Source organism: Antechinus flavipes, chromosome 3 (genome assembly GCF_016432865.1).
Source record: "Antechinus flavipes isolate AdamAnt ecotype Samford, QLD, Australia chromosome 3, AdamAnt_v2, whole genome shotgun sequence".
Classification (NCBI taxonomy): domain Eukaryota; kingdom Metazoa; phylum Chordata; class Mammalia; order Dasyuromorphia; family Dasyuridae; genus Antechinus; species Antechinus flavipes.
This window is the reverse complement of record NC_067400.1, coordinates 90,041,412-90,064,383: the sequence shown is the minus strand read 5'-3', so window position 1 is coordinate 90,064,383 and position 22,972 is coordinate 90,041,412. Positions and strand designations below refer to the sequence as shown.

Below are 22,972 nucleotides of genomic sequence, written 5' to 3'. Positions count from 1 at the left end.
GTCCTTTATGATTACTCTTTCATGTTTACTTTTTTATGCTTTCTTTGAGTCTTCTATGCTGAATGTCAGATTTTCTATTCAGCTCTAGTCTTTTCATCAGGAATTCTTGAAAAATCCTCTATTTCATTAAATAACAATTCTTTCTCCTGAAGAATTGTATTCAGTTTTGCAGGATAGGTTACTCTTGTCTATAATTCTAGTTCCTTTGCTTTCTAGAATATATTCCAAATCCTCTGCTCCTTCATTGTGGATCCTTCATTGAGAATCCTTGTTTGTGGTTTTTGATTCTTTCTGGCTACTTGAAGTATTTTCTCTTTGATCTTGAAGTTCTGGAAGTTGGGTAAGTAGTCCTAGGAATTTTCATTTGGGGATCTCATTTAGTAGGTAATCAGTGAATTCTTTCATATTCATTTTCAGTTTTATCTTCTGATATTTTCACCAGTTTTAAAATAAATGTAAAGATAGTTTTCAACATTTGTTTTTGTAAGACTTTGTATTCCAAATTTTTCTCCTTCTCTCTCTAAGAATGCAAGTAATCTGATATAGACTAAATATGTGTAATTCTTTTTTTTTAAACTAATAATAGCTTTTCAATTTTTCTACATACATGCAGATAGTTTTAAACATTCACTCTTGCAAAACTTTTTATTCCAAATTTTTATCCTTCCATTCTCATCCTTTCCTTAAACAAGTAATCCAGTATGGGTTAAACATGTGAAATTCTTCTAAACATAACACATTTATCATGCTGTGCAAGAAAAATCAGATCAAAAAGGAAAAAAATGAGAAAAACAACAACCAACCAACAACAACAAAAAGACTATGCTGTGATCCACATTTGGTTTTTATAGTCTTCTCTCAATCTAGTAGTTCTTAAATTATCTCTCCCCAATGTGTTTTCCTGGTCAATTGTTTTGTTGACTTTATTTTATTGGTTTTTGATGACTCTTGGAGATATTAGCTTCCATTTATTCAATTATAATTTTAAAGTTTTTATTGTCTTCAGTGAGTTTTTGTGTTTCTTTTTCCATATGACCTGTTCTACTTTTTATTGAGTCCTTTTTTTCCCCCAAGAATTTTTGTGCCTTGTTTACCATTAAGCCAATTCTTTTTTTTAAGTTGTGTTTTTCTTCAGGTTTTTTTTTGGGGGGGGGTGGGGTGGGAGGGTTGCTGTTTATCAAGCTCTTCTCCTTTTATGATTTTCTTGCAACACTCTTGATTTTTTCCCCCAGTTTTTCCTCTACCACTCTTATCTCTTTACTTCTTCCAAGAATTTTTTTTTCAACTTGGGTTCAATTATTATTTTTTTGAGGTTTTGTTTGTGGGCTGTTTTTACATTGTTGTTTTTTTAGCTTATGTTTTGGTCTTCCCTGCTACCAAAGGTGCTTTTTATAGTCAAATTCATCCTCACTCCTTAGTTTTTTTCTTAGCATCTTATATTTTTCTCAATTATATGTAAAGACAGTTTAAAGCACTTATTTTTACAAGATTCCAAGTTCTAGATTTTGATAACCTTTTCTCCCTGTCCTCCCCTCTTCCCACAATAGTAAGCCATTTGACGTTATATATGTACAATATTATGAAACATTTCTGTCTTAGTTGCAGTTGTGAAAGAAAAAACAGACCAAAAGAAAAAAAAAAAACAAACCATACAGAAAAATAAAGTAAGTGAAAATAGTATGCTTTGATCTGCATTCCATGTTCCTCAATTTTTTCTTTGGATATGAATTGTATTTTCCATCTTGAGTCTTTTGTAATTGTCTTACTTAGATCATTGTATTGTTGAAAAGGGGTAAGTCATTCATAGTTAGTCATCATACAATATTCTTGTTACTGTGTACAGTGTTTTCTTGGTTCTGTTCACCCTCCATCAGTTCATACAAGTCTTTCCAGGTTTTTCTGAAATATACCTGCTCATCATTTTTTATTGCATAATAATATTCCATTATATAATAGTATTCATATATCACAACTTGTTTAACCATTCCCCAATTGATGGGTATCCCCTCCATTTCCAATTGTTTGATACCATATGAAGAACTTCTATAAATATTTTTGCATATTTAGGTCCTTTTCCCTTTTTTGTGCTCTCTTTGGGATACAAATTTAGTCGTGTATTGCTGGATTAATTGCTATGCACAATTTAATATTTCCAATAATTTCTTGATATATAGACCATCTTATATAGTTCAAACCTGCTGGTATCAGTTCTACCAGGCTAATAACTTAAAACTCACTCTTTAATGTTTGAAGATAAATTAGATGATCAAATATATAATTATTTTCACCTAGCATGTTAGTAATGTATTTCTCACCAATTATAATAATATAATGATTATTATATTATGATATAATAATAAGTGGAAATCACTGTTTGTAAATATTGATAAAAATTTGTGGATACCTTGATGCACACTTCTGAATGTCATAAATGGTAAAATTTTAAAGTATTAAAATATATATAATCTGTTTTGCCCATTGATTCTTTTCTTTCTTTGTGCTGTTTTTAATTTTTGAGAATTATATGATGGATAATCCTTAGAATTTGAAAATTATGAGATTTATACCTGATTATAATCATTTGTCTTAGATGTCTTGATGCTTGCAACCTTTCTTTCGATTTTAATTTGTTTTTTCCATTTGTCATTTTTAATTTAGGTTTGGGGAGTGATCAATTTCTTTTTTGGGGGCATTTTAAATAGGTAGATAAAGGCCAAGATAAACAATTTTGGGCAACATAGGCAGGTTAATTTTATGACATAACCAGTAGTGAAATCAATTGATTTAATAGGTCTTGTTAAAAATTTTGTGAAATTTTATATAATTATCCATGATCATGTTAAGAGATCAAAGAAAAGAATATATTTATCCTCTTAATCTTTGAGATTTTTATCTCATCTAATTTTTAATTAGTAGAAGTTGAATAATCTAATTTTTTGGAAAGGACCATATTTTCATCAAAAAATAGATTCCATAATACTATTCCTTAGTATGACGTAAGGTTCTCTTGAAGTCCTAATAAAGTTTATGCCAGGTTTAATCCTTTGGAAATAATTTAATAATTGCTTATTTGTTATAGTAAAATAGACTTGTTAGACTGTTTTGCCTATGAGACCAAATTTGAGGCTTAATATCTTTGTGACTTTTGCATTAAATTATTGTTGTGAAAAGCTTTTTATAAAGTATTAGAAAAGTTTTCTTAAGGCAGTTGACTCTTCTTAATACTACAGAGAAAAAGGTTTTCAATTTATATCTGAAATGTATTAAAGTTTATTTCTAATCTTATGTGCTTCCCCTCCCCCCTTTTGTCAGTTAATAACTAAGTTTTTTAGAGTTGGAAGAAATTCTGTAGGTTCTCAGTAGGTTATCTAGACCAAACTTTTCATGAAATAATTCTTATAGACGTTCTAAAAAACTGGCTAGTGAATATCCAGTTAAATATTTCTGGTGATTGGGCATGGTCCCAAAAGGTAGCCTATTTGATTTTTGAACTGTGCTAGTTTTTAAGAAAGTATTTTCTCTGTGTTTGAATTAAGCCCACCTCTCAGTAACTTCCACTGTTTGACCTTCTTATTTTGGGCTCAAGAATAATAAGATTAGTGCTTCTTCTAGGTGATAATTCTTTTGAGTTATTTCACAGTTCTGACCACTTTCTATGATATGTTGTGCTATGTTAGTATCCTTACTAAAATATGGGTCCTAGAACTGAACGTTGTATCACAGATGTAGTCTTTCTATTTTTTGTTTTTTTCCCCAGTGGATATACTTTCTATATCATGTTCCATGAAGACAGTTAAAGTTACCAAAACCAATTCATTTCATCTCAAATAATACAAAGTATAAGTAGTAAGACAGTGTAATATATCTTTATATGAGTTTGCCTACAATACAGGCATTCTGAAGAAATGTTACTTTTTTTGATTGATATTGCTATATACATTATAAATTTTTTTAAAGCACACAGCTTAATGTATCATTTAAAAAAACTTTTTAAGAAATCTAATTCAAATTAGAGGAGATAGATTTTGTGTTCACATGGAAATTTTTTAAAAAATGTTTATTTTTTATTATGAAGTTAAATATTCACAGACACACATATTTCACTGTGCAAGTAAAAAATAGAAAAGAGAATTGAATATGAAACAATAAAAAAAATCTGCCCATAATACTTGTGGTCTCATTCTGAATGTGTTCTTTTCTGTGTGTTTTTAAATATTGCATTGATGCTTTTTTCTTTGATTCCTTTTTTCCTTCTTTTTTGGTTATCACTATAGTTATATGAAAGATTTGGCCTTAAAAAGTACACCAACCACATTAGTCACTCTATTTCTGTTATTGGAGCTTCAGACCACATTAGGTTTTTACATTTCTGTGTTGTTGACTTTTAATTCATTTTCAATCCTCATTTAGCCCGTTTCCTCAAGTCCTGTACTTTCCAGTTGTTGTTTGTATCACTTGATATTAATCTCTCCTTCACTTCATTTCAGAAGATTAGGCCTATTGTTTCACCTGGTGAATCCTGAATCATCCTTAAATATTAATTTGTTTTTTATTTTATTTAATTTTTTATTTTTATTTATTTATTTTTTAAAATAACTTTTTATTGACAGAACCCATGCCAGGGTAATTTTTTACAGCATTATCCCTTGCACTCACTTCTGTTCCGATTTTTCCCCTCCCTCCCTCCACCCCCTCCCCCAGATGGCAAGCAGTCCTTTACATGTTGAATAGGTTACAGTATATCCGAGATAAAATATATGTGTGCAGAACTGAACAATTTTCTTGTTGCACAAGGAAAATTGGATTCAGAAGGTATAAATAACCCGGGAAGAAAAACAAAAATGCAAGCAGTTTATATTCATTTCCCAGTGTTCTTTCTTTGGGTGTAGCTGCTTCTGTCCATCCTTGATCAATTGAAACTGAATTAGCTCTCTTTATCGAAGAGATCCACTTCCATGAGAATTATATCCTCAAACAGTATTGTTGTTGAGATATATAATGATCTCCTGGTTTCTGCTCATTTCACTTAGCATCAGTTCATGTAAGTCTCGCCAGTCCTCTCTGTATTCATCCTGCTGGTCATTCCTTACAGAACAATAATATTCCATAACATTCATATACCACAATTTACTCAACCATTCTCCAATTGATGGGCATCCATTCAATTTCCAATTTCTAGCCACTACAAACAGGGCTGCCACAAACATTTTGGCACATACAGGTCCCTTTCCCTTCTTTAGTATTTCTTTGGGGTATAAGCCCAGTAGAAACTGGGATCAAAGGTTATGTTTTTGAGCATAGTTCCAAATCGCTCTCCAGAATGACTGGATGTGTTCACAATTCCACCAACAATGTATCAATGTCCCTGTTTTCCCACATCCCCTCCAACATTCCGCATTATCTTTCCCTGTCACTCTAGCCAATCTGACAGGTGTGTAGTGGTATCTCAGAGTTGTCTTAATTTGCATTTCTCTGATTAATAATGATTTGGAGCATATTTTCATATGTCTATAAATAGTTTCAATTTCTTCATCTGAGAATTGTCTGTTCATATCCTTTGACCATTAAATATTAATTTGTTGAAATGATTTTTATTCATTACATCAGAGTTAACTTTAAGCATGAAGTTGCTTCAGATATAACATTAAAATTGTTTACAATCAGTTGTGCTCATTCATATTCAAAAAACAGTTTTTACTCTTTTTGGTGTCTGATTTTGTATACTGTTAAGGGTTAATTAAAGGGCTGCAAGTTTAAGTCTAAAAAATAAATTTGGCAATAGGCAAGGAAAATTTGCATTGAAATTCAATAGTGGCCATTATGAGAGAGACAGCAAGATGTACTAGACAGGGAAGAACTTGCTTTGGAATTAGGCTCAATTAGCTACACCTGATATATATTGGCTATGTGAATGATCCTGAACAAAACATTTAATCTTTTGGTGCCTCAAGCAACTCTCTAAAACCTTAAGTTATAGAATTGTGTATGGATCTATATTAATAATATTGCCCTCATTTTCCCCCTCCCCCCTTTTTTTTCCATTTGAAAAATTCTGAACATAAACACAATAAAATTATAATTTCCATGTACATTGTAGAACAGGAGAGAATTGTTCATGAAACTGAATCCCATATAGAGCTTGCTTTTCTTTTTTAAGTTTATAATACATTTATTGTATAACTTTCAAAATTCTTAATTGATTGTGTTTTCTTCTGTTCTTTTTGTGTGAGTGCACTTTCCCTTGCTCCAAACTCCAGACTTTCTCCTGTTGTCTTAATTTGAAAAGAAAGAAAACCAAAATGCCTTTAGCAAATGTGTATAGTTAAATAAAACCAGTTTTGGATTGGCTGTGCTAAAAATATATATGTGTCTTTGTATTCTCTGTCAGGAGATAATAAGGTGTTTCATCATTAGTCCTCTGGAATGATTAGTTCATTGTACTGATCAGCGTTCTTAAATCTTTTAAAGTTATTTGTCCTTATAATGTTATTATTTGAATGTATTCTCTTTTTGTTCATTTCACTCTGCATCATCAGGCAAGACTTTCCAGGTTTTTCTAATGCTATCCTTGTCTTCATTTCTTCTGACATAGTATGTTATATTCCATTATATTCATATGCCATAATTTGTTTAGCCATTCCTATGTTGATGGGCATTCCCTTAGTTTCTAGTTTTTTACCACCAAAAAAAAAAAGCTGCTATATAAATATTTTTGTACATATGAGAACTTTTCTATTTTCTTAGATCTCCGTGGGGTATAGATATAGGAATGGTATTCACTAAGTTAAAGTACATTGTGTTGACTTTTTGTACATGGATCCATTTTGCTTTCTCAAATTAAAGGACCAATTCATACCTCCACCAGCATTTCATTAATGTATCTTGTTTCCTTGCATCCCCTTCAACATTTGTCCTTTTCCCTCTTTTTTCATATTTCCCAATATAAAGAGTATGAAGTGAACCCTCAGAATTACTTTTTTGTTGTGTTTTTAAATTGCTATAATTTAAAACAATATTTTCACATGGCAAGTGCAACTATCCTACAGATTACAGAATAGATTGATTTCTTAAAATTGACTTTAATATGCATTTCCTTAAATGATATATAATATATACATATATATATATACACATATACACACACACACACATATATATATATATATACACATATACACACACACACACACACACACACATATATATATATATATATATTTTGGCTGGCACAGTTGGGATGAAGTGAGTTGCCCAAGATCACACAGCTAGGAAGTATTAACTGTCAGGGCTGATGCTCTATCCACTGTGCCACCTAGCTGCCCCGATAATAAATATTCTTGATTTTTATTGTATTATTGATTTAGTTGGATATGTGACTCAAAGATTTAGCATTGTCATGCTCAAAATTAATCATGCATTAAAGGAAGAGTGATTTTCTAATAAAACAAATTATTTAACAAAAATACTAAAACCTGTTATAGTAATATAAATTGTGTTCATTTATAACAAAACACATGATTGATTTTTAAAATTTAATCTTTAGTTCTACATTGGCTGGAAAGTATTCTCTTTTAATATTTAGCTTTTATATATTTCTCTTAAAGATATTTATGTGTAATTTACTTTAATTTTAAATTTAACTGTCTTGGTTAAGATTTATTTAATACCTTTGATTTTATCCTTTGAGCTTCTTAATGGGGAAAATTTGATGATCTCTTCTAAATAGGAATATCAAATAACAAAATAATTTCCATAATTTATAACTTATACTAATAAGAATTTCTTAATATTTTAATTTGATATTTTCTTTTAATTCTTTAAAAAAATCAAAACTCCAAATTAAAAATAATTCTTAATCTCCCATGTAGTCATAAAAGTAAAATTGAAAATAAAATTTTTATGGTAGACTTTAATCTTGATCATCTTTATAGTGCCTTCTTAATACTATTTACTTCTTTGGAGATATCAGTTTTATACAAGAGTGAAATTAGAGTCTACAAATTGTACTTGCTCTGCACATTTCTCCCTTGCCATTCTTGCACATAAATAAATTCTTTATATCTCCATGTTTATTGTTTGTTAACTTGATTGAGAAAGAGTTTAGTGGATGATTGACGAGGATAATGGCTTTTGATTTTTTTTTTTTTTTTGGTAAGGCCTAAGTTTTAGTATTTACAATACATTCACTTATTCATTACTTTGGATTCTTAAAGCTACAAATTATAATTTATTTTTTAGTGTTGAATTTTTTTTAATTCCAAGAAAACATGCAATTAGTTTCTTAAACTTCAGTTTTCACTTGCCATTGAATTAGTTTTCCTATGCTTTCTCTCACTTATGAGTGTGAGACTCTTGAGAGAAGTCAACATCAAGGTTTGCGTCGGTTGTGTTGCAGGTGCGTTGATTCCCTTGAAGCTCGACATCAGCGCACATGTGCTCTGTTTGTAACTTAAAACAACATGGAAGCTCTGAGAATACATTGTGTGACTGGATGAAGCGTCCGATGTCTCAAAAGAGATGTGTAAGGCTGTCTGCACAGGAAGGTAGGCTGTTTCCACTGAAGACCTTTGTTTATCATATTTTAGGAAGGATGGATTTCATTCTATCCTTGATTGAAATATTTCAAGATTATTGTGTTGTATTTTGTGTATCTTGGGAACAATTCCCATAATTTGAGGCTTTATTTGTCTGCCATCTTAGTCGAGAGAGTGCTGGACCTAGAATCAGGAAGATCTGGGCCCGTATCCTGTCACCAATGCTGATTTCTTGGATATTCTTGGGCAGATCAGTTCATATTTTCACCTCATCTGTAAAATGAGTGGGTTTGACTAGATGGTCTTTTAGGTTTCTCTCTCCTCCAAGTCTGTGATCCTATGAACTTCGTGAGGGAAATTATGAGACTGAAATGAGAAGAATTACAAAGGTTAAATAAAAATTTATAGTGTTATTAAGCAGAACTAGAATGGACATTTATACTTCCCATGAAAAATTCTTAAATTTCATATTCTTAAAAAAGCCAGAGAAATTCTAGAAGGTAATAGAGGTGAAATATTTTTCCCCCCAAAATAAGAATTTTATTTAATTCATTACAATGAAAGAAACATTTTCTTCTAGATAACCTGAGATAAAAAGAAATGCAATATTATAAATATTATTCAGGCTAGTATTAAATTATATGTAAGAAGATAGACATTGAGTCTTAAGTTAGTATAAGAATGGCTCAGTAGTCTTCTATCAGAAAAATATTTAAAAATGTAAAATACAATGACTCATTGTGGAGCACAAAGGCTCTGGAGTTATCAAGATCTAAATGAAACAGTCCCTGTTTTTAGGTAAACTTGATGAATGAACCAAGTGACCATGTACATTATTGCTTTAACACTTAAGAGAAAGTTTTTAAGGCTGTTGTATATTTTCTAAAACGTGTGTGTGTGTGTGTGTGTGTGTGTGTGTGTGTGTGTGTGTTCATATATATGAATGAGTCTCATCTTTACAAAATAGCTTTTTATCTAAAATTGGAAGAAAGAATCAATATTTGGTTGAACTTTGGTAGTGCTCATTGCTAATTCTAGTAGTATTTTTGTCTACATTGTGTTTATTAAAAAAACCTCTTGTATAATCACATGAAGAAATAATCTCTAGTTTTTGGTAGAATTATTCATCTTTTCCTGAAGAATTATTATTATTGTTTCTATTGCAGAGAACCTTTGTATAAAGAAAAGGCTTTTTGGAGAGACCAGATAACTTTGAGAAATAATGTATAAGTACTTGTTTTTATTTGCAAAAACAAACTTTTTTCAGTTGCAAAATTAAAAAAGCTCAGTACAACTATGTTAGCACAACAGTTTTAACTGAAGAAAGTCTAATGGACTTTCAAGTACTTTAAAATACTAAGAAAATGTAGTTTTCTGATTTAAAGAGTGAACCATTAGTTCAGAGACTTTAATCCAGATTCTACTTTTTGTCTTCGTAATGTTAAATAACTAACTTAAGTGGTTCTTTCTCTCTTTTTTGGGGGGAAGGGGCTTTATGTAGGCATTCAGTAAATGGCTGCTGAATGCACTGAATGGCATACATTAACATCTATTTGATGGGACTGTGAAAAATTAATATTTGTATTGTGTTTAAAAAGTATACAATAGTTTACTTATTGTTTGAAATGCTAAGCAAATTATTGAGTATCCATGCTTTAAATTAATGTAACTATTGGAATGTTTTTCTTTTGTAGAAGAAAATATAGTTTGAGTTAGATAAGATCCATTATGTAATTAAAATAATTCTTCAAATCTTTCCCTGAATAGTGAGTGATATTAGTAAGGCTAGGGGTTTGCTTTGTTTTGCACTTGTATTTTTTATACTTAATTGGTTAGCATATTTAGCATAATATGTAATTTTTTCATTTCAGATAAATTTTCACCAATATCTTTTGGTTTTGTTATAAATATTTTATTAAATGATTCTTTATCAAATATTGTCCTGAAATAAGGGATTTATTTTCATTAAGTTAACATTTTTATTTCAATTTAACACATTTTTTATTAAATAAAACAAAAGTTAAATTTAAAAAAGAATGGAAAAATTAGTATCAGAAATTCAGCTTGTAGTTAACATATGTAATGCATCTGACTTCTGTGATTATCAAAATTATTTTTTAAGTGAATTTTTAAACAGATTTATCAAATAAAACAAAATTTTCCATAATATAGTACAAAAACAAAAAAATGATTATATAGACTACTATTCTATGTTTTTATGGTGATTGGGGAAACATTAAAATCATATTCTAGTAGAAAACAACTGTGCCTTCAAGTTTTTAGAATTGCCAGTAGATGGCAATATTATTTCATGAAGAAAGACAGAATGAAAAGAATTTAATGTGAGTGGGGACATTGTCCCTCCCTCTTGTTTTATAAATGAAGAAACTAAAGCCAAATGAAATATAATATCCTCAAATCTCTATGCTGATAAAGATTTTGTTAATTTAAAATAATATTAAGAATCATAGGGAAGGAAATTTTAAAAAACATTATTTTATCTTTACTCCCCACATTTCCTTTTAACTTCCCCCCCAAAAAAACCCAAAAAACAACTCATTTATTTTAAGCTAACCATCTTACTCAGTTAGCTGGTTAAAACTATATTATATCCCTGTACATTTTTTCACATTTTTGCCTTTAAAGGTGATGTTTTTACAAAAGTCACTTGAATGTATCTCTTTTGCTTCATTTCTTTGAGCTGAAATTGAAAGTCTTACACCACATCAAATGGCACAAATATTTTGAGCATGGATCACAGGATAAAATCCAATCTCTTAGCCATGTCAGGCAGTTAGGGTTATAAAAATATCTGTGTAGTTGATAAGATGGATGGTGATTGGAGAGTTACTGCTCTTCTCTTTTGGTATCAGTCTGAGGGGTCCTACCTTCTTTTTTTGCAGCATATTTTGTGCATTTATTAGGAGGAAAGAAGAAGGGTTAAAGATTTAAGAAAGTGCTTCATACTACTGCCATCCTTTCAAATGATTCGCCCAATTTTGGGTAGAACTTCAATACTCTAGTTAAGTTCAAACTCAGTAAATGGATATTCAAAATTGCTTGAAATGAAATGAAAATGTATGTTGGTGGAAGTTTCATGATAGACAACTTAGGGATTTTTAAGTTGCATTTCGGTTGAGGGGTACACAAATGTACTTTTTGTTTTTTGGCTGAGGAAAGATCTTCATTATGTACTAGAACAATAATGATAAATTTTTTCATGTGAAAACATGTGGGACAGAGAGAGGAACTTTATTTTCCTTGAAAAACCATGTAGTAGAATGTCAAGAACATTGGACCTTGTTTCCAGTCTGGCACCTATTGAGTAATAAGATTACATAAATGTTACCAGTATTTTAGGTACTTTGGAGAGCGCCTTCCTCCAAAACACTATAAAAAGTCATATAACTATGAGTAATGTGCCTTTCTTTCAGGGTTGTTGCAAGGAAAACAAATAAACATGAATCAGAAACCTTTAAGAAGCTACATAAATGTGGGTTGGAATTACTTCAAGGTTGTTACAGGAAAGATGAATTAACACACATCTTGAACCTTAAAAAGTGAGATGAAAGAGAATGCATGAAAGTGAAATGATAGAGAATTATATCAGTGTCTAAAGGATTTATAGTTTCCCTTTTTCTCTGCCTCCTCAAATTCATTGACTTACTCTTTTATCCCAACCACATAAGTAGTGGTGGTTGTTTATCCTTTGTTCTCAGAGGACCATGACATCAGGGAAGTGGTGGCATAACATGCAAGCGAATTGGTTAAATGAGGGAGGCTGGGCAAGGTCACCCTCTGGAACCATATGGGTCAAGTGTCCAGGTATAGATCAGGATGTCTGGAGATGACCCTGAATAGTGAGGGACATTGGTCATTTTAAACTAATGCCTTTAACAAGTCTCAGTTTGAGTGAGGGAAGTACCCAATCAGTGATTAAGGCTAGGTGAGAAATGAAGCAGAGAATACTTAGTTCAGAAAAAAGTATCAGTCTGGGAAGAGAAGGCCTTCAGGGTTTCTGGCCAAAGCAAGCTATTGTTTTACATTCACTCTGAGCCAACACATAGATATGTTCATGTCAATGTTATTTCCCTAATTAGAAACTGACATTTCCCTATCTGATCATAGTTCATAATTCCATCTCTTTTTGTGCTTTACCCATTTTAAACTTGGTTTTTAGCAAAAATTATTAATTTTTGACATTTACTTTTACAAGATTTTGATTTCCCTTTTTTCCTCCCTCTCTCTACTTAACCTCTCTTCAAGACAGCGATCAATCTGATATAGGTTATAGATGTACAATGATATTAAACATATTTCCACAATAGTCATGTTAAACTTGGGTTTTACTCTCATCAAGACCTCCTTTATTTACATCTTTTTTTCCCAGAAGATTATTCCTTAGAAATTCCCTGTGTCTCTTGAATCTTCAGTCTGTCCCTATAAACTAGTACCTTTCCTGCTTCCTTTATTTAAAGAAGCCTCATTCTTTAAAAAACTTTACATCTGAATCTCACCTTCCATTCAGGCTTTTGTCCTAGAACTTTCCTGTCTTTTCCAGCTCACCACCATTCTTCCAGTCCCCCAGATTTGTAACTTTGGAATTATCCTGGGTTTCTCACTCTCCTTTGTTCCACTTACCCAATCAATTGCCAAATCTTTCTTTTATTTTCATAATATCTTTTGTGTATGACCTATTCTCTCTGCTCACATATCTACCCCCTTTACACTACCTCCTTGTTTCTCAGAAGCATCCTAATTAGTCTTCCTGCCTCCAGACTTTCCATTCAATTCTCCACATGCTACTGCATTCTTAGATGCAGTTAAGACCATGTGATCCCCCTACTCTGGCCATTGTAGTAGCTTCTTATTGTCTGTAGGTTAAAACCTAAGCTACTTTATTTCACTTTTAAAGGCAACACAATCTGACTCTAAATTATTTCATTGAACATTACTTTCCCTTCTATACTCTGTTTTAGCCAAAGCAACCTTCTCTTAGTTGTACACACATTACATTTTATTTCCCATTTTCTTGTCTTTATATTGACTATCTCACATGCCTGGAATGGATTTCTCACTTCATCTTGTATTTTTTTTTAATCTTCTGGGAAGAAAAAGATGTAATTTTAAATTTAATTTTAAAATTTATTACTTTTAATTAAGAAAAACAGAACAGAAAAAGAGACAGAAAGGAAAAATAAACAAAACAAAATATTGTCATGTGCCCAGCAGAACATCAAGGAGGTTCAAAATATATAACAATAAATTTCCAATATATATATATATATATATATACACACACACACACACACACACACACACACACACACACACACACATATATATACAAGGTTCAAAATATATAACAATAAATTTCCAATATACCATATATATGTGTGTGTATGTATATGTATATATATATATATATATATGCATGCACCTAGTCCTACCCACTTACCTCTCTTTACACACACACACACACACATATATATATATATATACACCCAAATACATATATCTGTACACACATACATGGCCCTACATATCTACTCACAGATACTCAAGACACACATAAAATATATATATATATATATATACACACACACACACACACACTCACACACACATATACATTTATCCTTATGTAAACATGAATTTAAAACAATATTAACATGGCTGACTTAAAGATTTCTCTCTTGATTGAATCTTTGACCTTGTCTAAGATAAATGATTATTAGCTCTACTTTTTTTCCCTAATAAATTCTACTCCTGATCCTTGTTTTAGTGTTTGTGTATATTTGCTAACTTTTCTACTTTAATTCTGCTCCATAACTTGCCTTGCTATTACTTAACCTCCCCTCACCCTTATCTTAACCTTGTTATCACTTAACCTCCCTCTCTTGTCTTCTTCCCTCACCCTTTCCTTCCTTCCTTTATCCCATTCCTATTAATCTCCACACCTTATTCCATTCCTATTAATCTAAATCCTTTTGTACCCCTCCTTATTCTATGCTAGCCTTTCCCCCTATTTATCCCTTTCTCACTAATCTACACACCTAGTCCCACAGCTATAAACACATAAATATATATCTGTCTTTTTCTCCACCTTATTCTATTCCTTCCCCCCTTATTTCTTTTTAGATTTTGGAAGGTGTTCCCTCCATCTATAGATATCTATATATCTAGTGTTCCCTATTGAACTTCCCAATAGGAGGAGATATTCAGTCCTATGAGCCCCTCTTCTCTCCTCTAAAGCCTCTGTGTCAATTCTTCCTTTGCACCTCTATTACATAATCATAATTACTAATTTTTTTATTTTTTCCTAGATATTTTTGCTTTTAGAATCAGATAGTACTCAATTCTGCTCTAATCTTTCTTTTGAGTTACCGAATTACTGATATCAATCTTAAACATATGGTATACATTTTCATGTAAAAAGCAAACAATTTGTCCAAGTTGACTTCCTTGAAATTATTTTGGTCACAGCTTTCAGGGAGTCCAGTTATCCTTATATTTTCTCTTCTTGATTTGTTTTCCAGATCTGTTTTTCTTATAAGATGTACATTCTGTTCTATTTTTTCATTTTTTATATTTTATTTTGTTATTTCTTGGTCTCATAGCTTCATTAGCTTCCCCTTGCTCAATTCTAATTTTCAAAGAATTATTTTCTTTAAGAGTCTATCTCCTTTTCTAGTTGGTTAACTTTTTTTTTTTCATAACCTTATTTTTCTTGGATGGTTTTTATTTCTCCCCTCCCCCCCCAATATCTCTCATTTGATTTTTTTTTTTTTTAAGTATTTAGGAGTATCCTTTATTGAGAATTTTAAATAAACTCATTAAAATGCTGACACTATGTATGGACAGTCTTTTAGGCTATGGAAGTAGCTTTGGGTAAATAGTTCTTCTTTCCAGCATTGTTTATGTTGTGTTATGTTGTATTGTGTTGTGTTGTGTTATGTGGAACAGATCTTAGGAGATTTGGGCTCTACTTCTGGCTCTGCTTGGAGCTAGATGTGTGATTATTGGCAAATTATTTACCCTAATTGCAAAATCTGGGTCTTGTAGTAAGCCTTCCTTATCCTGATTTTTCTGCAGCTTTTAAAAATTATTGTCCATCCTACCCTACTGAAAATTCTTCAAGTGTATCAGCAACTCTCTTGGTTTCTCATTTGATTTTTAAAGTTTTTTTTTTTTTTTTGAGTTCTTTTATAAATTCTTTCTGGGTTGGGTAACCATTTAACATTATTGTCTGGAGATTTTTATTCTTTTTTATTATTCTTTTCTTTCCTTTCTTTTTTCTTTCTTTCTTTCTTTCTTTCTTTCTTTCTTTCTTCTTTCTTTCTTTCTTTCTTTCTTCTTTCTTTCTTTCTTTCTTTCTTTCTTTCTTTCTTTTTTCCTTTCTTTCTTTCTTTCTTTCTTTCTTTCTTTCTTTCTTTCTTTCTTTCTTTCTTTCTTTCTTTCTTTCTTTCTTTCTTTCTTTCTTTCTTTCTTCCTTTCTTTCTTTCTTTCTTTCTTTCTTTTTTTACTTCATTGTTCTCCTTTGAAGAGTCTTCCTTATTCCCATACATGTTCATAATGAATTTCTATGGTTGGGTTCTTTCTTCTTTGATCTTTTTTTTTTTTTTTTAAAGGAGAACTATTAATGTTAGCACCTCTACTCATGGGTAGAGGTAATGGTACCTCTAACTTCACTTCAGCACTCTCTTCTAACCTGGAATCCTAAACCAGAAGCTCTCCACCCTTTTGCAAGTGTCTGAAGCCAGCAGCCTCACTGCCTCTGCACTCACCAGCTGCTGGTTCCCTCTTGCCCAGAGCCACTTCTCTGCAGTACAACTGGACCTGGTGTTCCTAATCAGCAGAGATTCCCTCAGTCTTCCTGGACTCAGTCTTGCAATTCTCCATGCTGTCCAGGAAGGTAAAAGTTCTGTGATTCCTGCAGCTGAACCCAGATAGACCCATATTTCCCCACCTGCTGTTTTTGTGAAAATATCCTGAATGTGTTTATACTTCACATTGGTTAAACCCCACCCTGGGGTTTTTCTTCAGCAGTGTTTCTACTGGGCCTGTATCCCTAAGCAATCACAAAAAAAGGGAAAGGAACCCACATGTGCAAAAATGTTTGTGACAGCTCTGGAAACTGAGTGGATGCCCATCAGTTAGAGATTGACTGAATAAGTTATGGTATATGAATGTTATGGAATAGTCTTATTTTATCAGAAATGATAAATTTGATGATTTCAGAGAGGCCTGGAGAAACTTGCATGAACTGATGGTAAGTGAAGTGAGTAGAACCAGGAGATCATTGTACACAGCAACAGCAAGATTATAGGACATAGATCAATTGTGATGGATGTGGCTCTTTTCAGCAGTGAGATGATTGAAACCAGTTCCAGTGATCTTGTTCTGAAGAAAGCCATCTGCACCCAGAGAGAGAACTATGGAAACTGAGTGTGGATCACAACATAGCATTTTCACTCTTTTTGTTAAACTGTTTTGTTTGCATTGTTTTCTTTCTCATTTTCTTCCTTTTTGATCTAATTTTTTTTGTACAGCAAGATAATTGTATAAATCGGTATACATATATTGGATTTAACATATATATATATATATATTACACATATATATATATATATATATATATTTTTTTTTAACCATGTTGAACATATATTGGATTACTTGCCATCTAGGGGAGGATATGGGTGAAGGGGGAGAAATATGAACACCAAGTTTTGCAAGGGTCAGTATTGAAAAATTATCCATGCATATGTTTTGAAAATAAAAAAATTAATTAAAAAGACTTAAAAAAAATCAGCACATTGCAAGAGTGTTTGTGGCAGCCCTCTTTGTAGTGGCCAGAAACTGGAAACTGAGTGAATGCCTATCAATTGTAGAATAGCTGAATAAATAGTGGTGTATGAATGTTATGGAATATTATTGTTCGGTAAAAAATGACTAGCAGGATGATTTCAGAAAGTCCTAGAGAGACTTATATGAACTGATGTTGACTGAAATGAGCAGGACCAGGAGATCATTGTATACGTCAACAACAATACTATGTGATGATCAATTCTGATGGACGTGGCCCTCTTCAACAATGAGATGAAACAAATCAGTTCCAATAGAACAGTAATGAATTGAACTAGCTACACCCAGTGAAAGAACTCAGGGAAATGAGTGTGAACTACTACATAGACTTCCCAATTCCTCTATTTTTGTATGTCTGCATTTTTGATTTCCTTCACAGGTTAATTGTATATTTATTTCAAAGTCTGATTCTTCTAGTGCAGCAAAATAATTATGTGGACATGTATACACATATTGTATTTAACATATACTTTAACATGTTTAACATTTATTGGTCTACCTGCCATCTGGGGGAAGGGGTGGGGAGAAGGAGGGGAAAAATTGGAACAAAAGATTCTGCAACTGTCAATGCTGAAAAATTACCCATGCATATATCTTGTAAATAAAAAGCTATTAAAAAAATCAGCACATTGAAATGATCACTTTTGGTTTGGTTTTGTGTTTTAATTATGCTCTCGTATTGTTCATAGAAAGTAACTAAGTTCCTTGAGAAAAGGAGATGTTTTAAGTTTTGTCTTTGTATTTATAGTACCTCGCATAACACCTGGTAAATACTAGTTGCTTAATAAATGCATTTTGATTGATTTGTTTAAGTATTTGTTTTGTGTATCTCTTAACAAGCAATAAGACATTAAATAGGCTAATTCATTATTAATGACTTAGTTTAAAGTGGCTTTTATCAATGAACTTGAAGCTCTTAAACCCATAAAATTAAATCTATAAAAATAAGCAGTAGAGAATCACTTTGTGATTGTCATTTTTATTGCTTTTCACCTTGTACTTCCAAAGACATTTTGTTACAATTATGTTAAAGACAGGATGTTCAGAGAGGTATGCTACTCTTTCTTTTTTTTCCCCTTTATCTGCAAGAATCACTTGCAGTGTTTTTAGATTGATCCTTGGAGCTGGTGTTATATGGCTATGATGATACTAGTGGTCCCCTGAGATTACCATATTGTAATTGACTCCTTATTAACTCATTGTAATTTGCATAATTTCACATAATCAGTTTGTGTGGGTGTTGATTTTTTAATCTAAATATAGGTAGCTATGCTTGTCTGCCTCATTAATTCGTTAACATATAATGGGTTTTACAAACTAGAAGGAAAATGACAAATCTCTATTAATATGATGATTGAATTAATGCAGAATAATGTGTATTTCAGAAGTAATAATTAGTGATTGTTCCTTTTATAAAGTCTATAAAAAAGATGCACAATTTTTATGTTGATATTTGTAAAATAAAAGCCTTTTGAGATTTTCTCTTTAAATATCCACAGATCTTTTCTTTCCTATCTTTCTAGTGAAAAGCCTAATGTTCTTTTAATTTTTACATGACTCTGAAAGTACATATATGTTGTATTTACAATTTAAGGGATTTTTTTTATGTTGATCTTTTAAAAAGTATAGCCATTATTAATATACATATTTAAAATATTAATAAGGACTCATTTTCAAGTGCTGAAATTGTTTTTTTTTTATTGCTTCTTTAACAGGTTTCTATAATACAGGAACTTGTTACCAGCTATGAAGTTTCTCTAAAAGCTTGTGACTTCTTTAGTCCTTATGGTAAGTCTAACTTAGCTTGAATTTAATTTCGAAGTAGTTTGTAGTCAGTTCAATATACTTCTTTTTTGAATACTGTAGTGTCAGTTGCTTTCAGTTATATTGTTTTTTGATTTTTTTGTGTGTCTTTTTGTTGTTGCAGAAAATGGGGAGAAGGAACCTCCAACTACACTACTCTGGGTTCGATATTTCCTGGCACAGCACTTTGATAAACTTGGCCAAAGCTCATTGGCTTTAGATTACATTAATGCTGCAATTTCAAGCACTCCAACTTTAATAGAACTGTTCTATATAAAGGCAAAAATTTATAAGGTAAGTTTACTTTTAAGTTTTTCAAATTATAAAAATGTATATTCAGTCTAAGGTAGCTGTATGTGTGTGTGTGTACATACACATACATATATATACATATACATACATGCAGACATATATTGTAGATAGGGATATTAGAAATGAGTTTTCTCAGTGTTAAATAATGTTATATTTTAGAGCCAATAAATGTGGATTTTGATTTAAACATTTATGTGGTATCAGAAAACATCATTTTATATAAATAAGCTTTTATTCTGAAAGTACAGATTGCAGATTTAAAATTAAACTTCTCTTATTTTATGTTTTCCTTTACTTATGACTCTTGGTATCTTTAGCACATAGGTAATTTAAAGGAAGCTGCTAAATGGATGGATGAAGCTCAATCTTTGGACACAGCTGATAGATTCATAAACTCAAAATGTGCAAAATATATGCTACGAGCAAATATGGTGAAAGAAGCAGAGGATACATGTTCTAAGTTCACAAGGGTAAGAAATATTAATATCCATTGAAACATTTGTGTTTGGGGCATGTGAAGTATAGTAAAACCTCACTAATTAGGAAAATCGAAAGAACAGTAATTCTGAGAAAAATTCTGAATCATGGAATACAATTGAATTCTTTTAAAATATAACTTGTTATACATATTCAGATATGGCATAAATTGAATAGTATCTTACATGTTTATATGGAGAGGACTCCTGTACTTGTATAATTTTTATATATAGTATAAGTGTGATAGAATGTGGTTGATCTTTAAAAATGAGTGTTAGGCTAAGTTACTTATACCAACATTTAATAAATTAATTTACTTTATGCAATTTTATTGTTTTCAGGCACATATTAAACAGTGAAGCTAAAGAACATTTCAGTGTGTTGAGTTATATGGAGGAAGAAGTATGACAAGGAAACTTTATTCAGACTACATAAAAGATTAGACCTGGAAAGGTAGATGTATGGGAAGAAAAGCTGTTATTGAAAAAAGCTGCCTTTCTGGAGAAGTTAGAGGAGGTATAAGGGAGGGAATATCAGGAACAAACACTAGTAGATGAGTTTCTTCAAAGTTTAACAAGATTTTTTTTTTTTTAAACAAATTTGAACATTGGGACTAAATAACTTCTAAATCCTCTCCCTAAATTCTGTAAAACTTGAGACAAGGTTCTGAGTAGTGGATAGTAGCAGCAATGAAATAATGAAATTGACTGGGGCTTTTATTAATTTCTTTTATAAACTTAAAACAAAAAAAGATGTAGTGATGATAGTTACTTTGAATGAAGTAGCAACAATTTGAATAAAGTAGCAACATTCTGACTAAAAGCATATTTATAATGTTTGAGCATTAAAACAAATACTGTGACTAAAATGTCCATTTTTGTAAATTGTTAGATAAGTGCTCATTAATAAATAGATTGTTAATTCATGAGATTTTATTAGGCTTACACATTTATATTATAGGCATAAAATTTTCCATGGGAAAATTAAATTTGTTCTTAATGTTGAACTAAGAATAAGTTATATTCTAATTTTTTTTTCAGAACAAGAGTAGTATCTAGAGATAATGATTATTTTCAATAAAAAATTGCTCTTTCATGAAATATATATTTCATGCTATTTATAGCTATTGCTATTTATATATTTATATATAAATTTATAGAAATTGCTATTTATATATTATAATTTGATAGACAATTGCTAACTTGTCATTATTTTTGAAAGGATTTTAAATAAGAGTATGCATCTTTATTTTTATGTAGAATTGGGGGCAGTAAGGACTAATGACTCTGAGATATACATATGTCTTTAAGACACTGATTTGAGCTTGCCAACTAGTATTACTTTGGACCATTGGGGAAGCTGTAAGTTTGAGCTCCTTAGGGGCAGGGATGAATGACATCTTTCTTCTCTTCCTCAGAAGTTTGCACATTTCATTATCCATACTAGGCTTTTACTAAATGTTTGAATGAATCACGATATTAGGTTTACAAATTTTGAAAGAAAAAAGTCATCAAAGAAAAGTAATCCAAAAAAAATAAGAAAAAAGAGTGTATGAAAAGTGTTCTAAATATTTGAAAGCTCACAAAACCTGAAAATGGAAGATTTTAGGATATAAGTGTGGTACAAGCCCTAGAGGGTCCTAGGCTAGGAGTTTAGAGCCCAAGTTTCAGACCTTGGGCAAATCACAACCTCTTTGGATCTCAGTGATTCATCTGAAAAATGAGGAAATTGGTCTAGATCACTGGTGTCAAAACCCAAATACATATGAGGCCATTAAATTGTGCATAAAGATCCCTGTGGGCCATATATTTACTTAGAAAATTACATATTAACATTATCTATATTTCATTATATTTTTTATTTATTTTGTTAAACATTTCCCAAGTAAATTTTAATCTATTTCAGGCCACATCAGGTAGGGAGTATTGTGAGTGTGGACTGTCTGTTTGACACCTACTCTAGATATTCTCTTGGATTTCTTCTAGCTCTAATCTAAGGTCCTAGGATCTTATATTCCCTGCCATCTTATTTTACAACCTAATGTTATGCAACATTTTAAAATTTATCCTGGTCTCATAAGGGCTTTTTGATTTGGTTTCTTACAGCCTATATCAACCTAATGACTTATTCAGATATGTATTAAATGCATATTATGGGCTAGATTCTGAAGAAAATAAGTAAGACAGTCTTTACCCTCAAGAAACTAATTCTTCCCAACATTACAAAGCCAAAATTTCCTCATTGCAAATGATACATTTTTAAAGCATTCTTTTAGCAAAGTACATTTGTATGAAGTAGTTTTTTATACATATTTTACAGTGAACTTTTAATGAGTAAGAATTATGAACGTTAAAGTGAGAGTTCAAAAGGAAAGGAAGCAAGATTTTTTTCCAAAATGTGCTTTTGCCACACTTCCTTTATAGAATGGAAAATGCCAGACTTCAGACCCAGAATTCATTTGTACATATTCCCAAACTATAGGATAAATAAAAAGGGGCTACTAAGACCCTACACTGAAATTCTTTGCCTTATACAATTCTTAATTACTTTTTTTTTTTTTTTTTTTTTTTTACTTTTAATAGATTAGAAGCAGCAAAGTAAATGGTATTGGCTAATTGTGATGCTCTTAGAGAGTAGCATAGGCTCTCAGAAAAATAAAAGGAAACATGACCTCCAGGGAATAAATAAGGGGAAAAAGGCAGACACCATAACTGTATGACTGTAGTAATGGATGCTCAGAAAAAGGGCTTGAGCCAAGAAATTATGTACTTCAATAACAGTTTTCTAGATTTATCTTAAAAAATGTTAAAATGGAACCATTGGTCTTCAAAATACAAACTTTGGTTATTTGGAAAATAGATATTTGTGAAACATTTAATCCTTCAAATGCTGGATAATATTTGGAGGGTGAAGTAAGAGTTTAAATTCTATAAGAAAGTTTGAATTGGTTGTTTCTTTTTGCAAAGATGTCAAGATGATTA

General features: G+C 31.2%; 1 protein-coding gene across 2 annotated transcripts in view; it reads left to right on the top strand.

Annotated features, from left to right (window-relative positions):
* Nucleotides 1-22,972, top strand: part of NAA16 (N-alpha-acetyltransferase 16, NatA auxiliary subunit) — a 107,161-nt gene that overhangs the window by 60,850 nt on the left and 23,339 nt on the right. For both annotated transcript variants that reach the window (XM_051983872.1, XM_051983874.1), the window contains exons 10-12: nucleotides 19,115-19,187; nucleotides 19,327-19,496; nucleotides 19,832-19,984. In XM_051983872.1, coding sequence (XP_051839832.1) covers nucleotides 19,115-19,187; nucleotides 19,327-19,496; nucleotides 19,832-19,984 — 396 coding nt within the window. The remainder of the gene's footprint in view (nucleotides 1-19,114; nucleotides 19,188-19,326; nucleotides 19,497-19,831; nucleotides 19,985-22,972) is intronic.